The 5,544-nt window shown below is 44.8% G+C and overlaps 1 protein-coding gene across 1 annotated transcript; it reads left to right on the forward strand.

Annotated features, from left to right (window-relative positions):
* Positions 1-196: 196 nt before the first annotated feature.
* LOC104503556 (serine incorporator 3-like) lies at positions 197-5,468 on the forward strand. Its single transcript, XM_010146678.1, has 7 exons — positions 197-352; positions 804-997; positions 2,100-2,179; positions 2,889-3,026; positions 3,879-4,048; positions 4,758-4,848; positions 5,256-5,468. The coding sequence occupies exons 1-7, from the start codon at positions 317-319 to the stop codon at positions 5,435-5,437; spliced, it is 891 nt and encodes a 296-aa protein (XP_010144980.1). The 5' UTR covers positions 197-316; the 3' UTR covers positions 5,438-5,468.
* The last annotated feature ends 76 nt before the right edge of the window (positions 5,469-5,544 follow it).

Below are 5,544 nucleotides of genomic sequence, written 5' to 3' on the forward strand. Positions count from 1 at the left end.
CCGGGGCCAGAGCCCAGGCTGGTCAGCCGGATCTGCGCGTGTCCGCAAACGGTCCGTTTTCTCTGTGGTCCGGGAGGGAGGAAGGGAAGTGTCTCCAAATGGAGTTTGGGTTTTCCTCCCTTGGTGTCTTTGTATATCCGGTGTTGGCTCTGAGGGGAGTGCCCTTACGATTTCTGTCTCTGTCCTTCAGATTCCCTGTCTATGCAGCGGTGCCTCGTGTTTACTGTGCCAATGTTGTCCCAACAGCAAGAACTCAACAGTGACACGTCTTATCTATGCCTTCCTCCTCCTCCTCAGTACTGTTCTTTCCTGCATTATGCTGGCACCAGGGATGGAGGAACAACTGAAAAAGGTATGGAGGGGAAAACCTCTTTCTAACTGTTTGCAGAACCATTCCTTGCGCCAGTGACTATTGATTCTCCCTATCTGGACTGGATTACATGAGACACAAATAGCCAAATATGCTTTGTTCCCCGAGTTAAGAGACTGCATGTATATAAGAGACTGAATGGCTTCTGGTTGAAATAGCAAATTCAGTGAGTGTACATTCTGAAATCTGACCAGACCTGGAGATGGCTGGTCACTATGAGAGGCCTGTTACTTTGGTATCTTGCTTTTCCTTTTAGTGATGACACAGGAAAAGAAAGACGATAATAAGGTCTGTGCAGCCGGGTTGAACACAAGGTCTTTTGTTATCAGATCTCTCAGAAGAGAGCTGACTAAGAGCCTTAGCTGTTAGAGTGCTTAAAGAATGTAATTGTGAATGCGGACACTAATTCACAACGGAATGTGTCTTTACTCAGATACCTGGATTTTGTGATGATGGGCTTCATACTCGGATACCGCATATGAATGGCTTTGTCAGCTGCGATGTGTTTGTCGGATACCGAGCTGTCTATCGAATCAGCTTTGCCATGGCAGTGTTCTTCTTCCTCCTCTCTCTGCTCATGATAGAAGTGAAAACAAGTAATGATCCACGAGCCTCAATACACAATGGGTATGTGTGTGAGCCAGCTGGCTCGTCTTCCAACTTGTTTCCTTTCAAGTTTCTCTGCTGAACACAGTGGCAGATAGTTTATGCGTACAGCGACAGCCTCAAGTTTCTTTTGAGCTGAATGCAGAGTAATGCTTGAGTCTTCTAAAAAGCTTTCTATTCATGTAACGTGTTCAGTGTAGTGATAATGCTCTGAGGGTGGGTAACCAACAGGTCAGTGCTCTGGGCACCCCCTGTATTTCCACAGAGATGATGGATTTAAGTTATTTTTTATCCCCTTCCTTGTGCTGACTGTAGCGCTCAGTGTGTCTTTCACTAGCCTGGTCTGACTTGGTCATCCAGCAGAAACTGGTTTCTGATTCCTGATTTCACTGACTCGTTAGTTCTGAGCTAGATGACTGGGTTATCATAGTCCTTTAATTTGCAAGGGACCTTTGGAGATTATCAGTACCAACCCCCTGGTCAGAGCAGGACCACCGTGGAGCAGGTTGTTTGGGGTCTTGTCTTGTTGAGTTTTGAATGTCCCCAAGGATGGGGATGCTTTGACCTCTCTGGGCAACCTGTACAACTTTTGGCAATATCTAATTGTAGTTTCTCTTTCTGCACCTTGCATGTGTTGCCTCTTGTGCTTTCCCTGTGCGCCTGCAAGAAGGGTCTGGTTTTGTCATCTTTGCACTGTGCAGCTTGGAGAAGGGAAAAGGGAGATGTAATTGCTGTCTTCAGCTGCCTGAAAGAAAGGTGCAGAGTTAGCCTTCCTCCCTGCAAGGACGAGCTCCTGACTGGCGTTCTGTTTGCTGGAGCAGGAGCTCCTCTAGCAAAGCTTTCTAGCCAGTCAGTCCCCAGTCTGTCCTGTTGCACAGGGATTTTCTGTCCCAGGTGCAACACTGTGTTGAACTTTGAGCTTTCTGTCAGCCCATGTCTCCAGTGTATTGACCGTTGCTTCACCCTCCTCCCTGATTTGCTGAACATCTTTATCTGTAATCTCACTGAATACAACTTCCTTTAAATCTGTTAGACCCACCTGTGTACAGCAAGCTGCTTGCAGATCATGACTCTTGTGTGCAGAGTTAAGACCACTATTTTCAACTTATATCTTCTTTTAAAGGTTCTGGTTCTTCAAAATTGCTGCCATCGTGGCTATCATGGTTGGAGCCTTTTACATTCCTGAAGGGCCTTTCACAAGAGGTACGGTTCATACGTTGTCATGGAATTCTGTTTAATAAACCTCTACACAGACTTACCAGGCTGTAGTAGCGACAGTGAGTTACCCTGTACAAGACACGTTCTGTCCTACTTCCTTAGAATATCTTGGCTCACCCTGTATTTTGGAGACCAACCGAAGTGATGGCAATAAGCAGACTCTTTACGAGTGTATAGGTGCTGGGTATTACTAATTTGGTACTCCGTGACACGATTGCTGCCGGGCTGAGTCTTCTGACACTATTTAGATCAGAGGCAGCTCAGAACACTGACAAGTGCTAAATACTTCCCTACAGTTCCTGAAAAGTCCGTGCAGGAAACCTCTGCTGTCTGGCCATATCACAGGAGCTTGATAGGGTGGTTGATCTCCAAAGGAACGTGGCATGATGGTGCTTATGTGCGTGGAGATGTCTGGTGCTACGTCTTGTGTTTGTCCTGAAAACACGTTGGGCTAAACGCTGCCATGCTCAGCGTGGCTTGCATAGGCTGCACCCCTGAAATAGCTGGGAATCCTTGCACACTGCTGCAGGATGGAGGCCAAAGCGGTTAATAGTATCTGCATTTCTAAATATAGCTTCAGAATTTTTTTTCATTATTTGTCTGCAGTAAAATTAGGATCTTTTTTATTTATTTTAAATTGGGGTAACATGCAGATGATGAAAGCTAAGCCTGTTTTTCTTGCTCTCTTTTCTAGCTTGGTTTGCTATTGGTGTTTTTGGAGCCTTCTGCTTCATTCTTATCCAGTTGGTGCTGCTTGTGGACTTTGCTCACTCCTGGAATGAGAGCTGGGTTGAGAGAATGGAAGAGGGAAATTCTAAATGTTGGTATGCAGGTAGGAATCTTAACCTGTAAGGGGTTGGTTTCTGCTGACCAGTACTCCGCAGCGCATCACTTACTAGTTAGCAAATATACCTAGAATTACACTCCAGAGTCTCCTGGAGTCACTGCTGTAAACATTTGGAATTTATAGCTGCAGTGCTGCCTTCTTCTCATCAAACAAAACGCAAAACATTCCCAGGCTTGTGATTAGCAGATCTGACACTCATAATAAACATCACTTGGCTCGTCTGCAGTGCAAGTGCAGAGCTGGTGGCCTGAATCTCTTCAGCTCTAACGTTGTTTTGCCACCTCTTCTGCTGAGGTCCTCAGGAAGTCCGTTACATCCATGACAGTGGCTGCAGTACAACAAAAAGTATGCCTCTGCCCGACCTGACCACTACACTAAGTGCTAATTGTTGTGGTTCTTTGCTCATAGCTATGAATGCTGCAACAGCATTTTGTAGCTGCTTATAAACGTGGCAGAATGGAAATGGAAACGGCTGGCCTCTAGCATAGGAGGACGAATTCAGGGCTCGTAAATAGCCCATTAGAAGTGGGCAAAAAGCGCTCTCATTTTGACACTGTGGCTTGACATCCATTAAACCAATTAATCTGTCACTGAGGGGCAGGTCTTATGCCCCTGATGGCAGCATTAGCTTTCCTTTGAGCTACGCTGCTTCACGAGCCAAAGCAGAAATTTAGCCATACCTAATAAAAAAACATTCTGCTAGTCCAGTTTCTGAACCAGACTTCCAAGTGAGGGGGAGGGACTGTCTCTTTACAGAGGTAGATGGTCATTAAATCACCTCAGATGTACTGTTAAACCACATGCATATTGTAATGTTAATATATTTTTCCCCTCCAGCTCTGCTGTCCTGTACAAGCTTGTTCTATGCCTTGTCGCTGGTTTTTGTTGTGCTCTTCGGTGTTTTCTACACAAAGCCTGATGACTGCACTGAAAACAAGTTCTTCATAAGCATTAGCGTAATCCTGTGCTTTGCTGTCTCCGTCGTTTCTGTCCTTCGAAAAGTTCAGGTATTAATTTCTTTGCTATTCTCTTCTGTCATACAAAACAGGGAAGTAAGAAGGATGTAGTATCAATTCAGTCAGACACAAGAACTTTAAATTTTGGCTGTCATAGCTATGCTAGCTAGGAACATTTCTCTGAAGCCAATACGCTGTATAGTGACATATTTCCTCAAGATAAGCTTGTTTTGGCTAACATTGTTTTGGACTTTGTTTCCATATGGGGCACCACTGGTGTGTTTTTAGTGGTGAAGGCTCTGGCAGAACAGAGAAACCCTTTAGGGAAAAGCAAAATAAGCTGAGAATTTATTGGCTTAATAGTGTGGCTTTGAAATTATGGGTAATCATGTTTAATATGAGAGGAAGCTTGCATGTTACTTAATTCTGAACTGGTATTCCTCATAAATCGCCTGCTACATTCAAATCCACAAAACTGTTAAGCAAGTTGGGATTAACTCAGTAAAAAGCCATAACTGAGTCTTGGGTACAGAAAAACTGGATTTGGTTTGCTTGTTCCTTCCATGTTTGAGTTGCTCACTGCATAAATTGTATTACTCTGAGAGTCTCTTCCCATCTTTTAAACACAGAACAAAGCCCAGTGCATTTCTAAAAACACTCCTCAGGCTACTTGTTGAATCTGTGGCAGTAGGGTAAAACTACCCAAGTATAGGTGAAACTTGCCCTTTTGACCTTGGCTTGCTCTTCTGTCTTTAAACAGGAACATCAGCCTCACTCTGGCCTCCTCCAGTCCTCTGTTATCACGCTCTACACCATGTATCTCACTTGGTCAGCCATGTCCAATGAGCCTGGTAAGCAACAGGCTGTCTTGGGTAACGTATTTTGCTGTGAAAGCAGAAGCTGCTGATGGGCCTCAGTTCTTACAGGTCAGTGTGGGGATTGCTGGTCTGCGTAAATGAAATCTAGTGAGGCAGTAAAGCTGCCTGTAACAAAACCATCGATTTGCCTCTTTCTAGAACTAAATGTTATTTGTGAGGGGAAAGAAAGCAGTGCCAGGGCACTCTGAATTTATTTATTTATTACACCCTTGCCTCGCTTACAGGAAAGAAAAAAATATATTCCGTGCCATTACTGCCTGTGGGGAATTGAAGAGATCAGCAGTTCAAGGGAATGAAAAACTGCAAGCTTATCTGTCATCTTTTCTTAGCGAAATGCTGTCAAAGCTCATCTCTCTTTTAATCTCTGAAATCCCTTTCAGAACGAAACTGTAATCCAAGTTTGCTGAACATCATTACCCAGGTAGCTGCGCCCACAGTCAGTCCGGCAAATACCACTGTCCTGCCTGCTACTCCAGTGCCGCCCAAGTCCCTGCAGTGGTGGGATGCCCAGAGTGTTGTTGGATTGGTCATCTTTGTCCTGTGCCTCTTGTATTCCAGGTAGGATCTGCACTGCTGTCGCGTGAGAGACAGTTGGGATTTGTCGGCCTTTTGTTTGAATCTGGCTCTAGTGTAAAACGTACCTGCATTTAAGCACAAGTACAGGCTCGG

This window comes from Eurypyga helias, unplaced genomic scaffold (genome assembly GCF_000690775.1).
Source record: "Eurypyga helias isolate BGI_N326 unplaced genomic scaffold, ASM69077v1 Scaffold49560, whole genome shotgun sequence".
NCBI lineage: Eukaryota > Metazoa > Chordata > Aves > Eurypygiformes > Eurypygidae > Eurypyga > Eurypyga helias.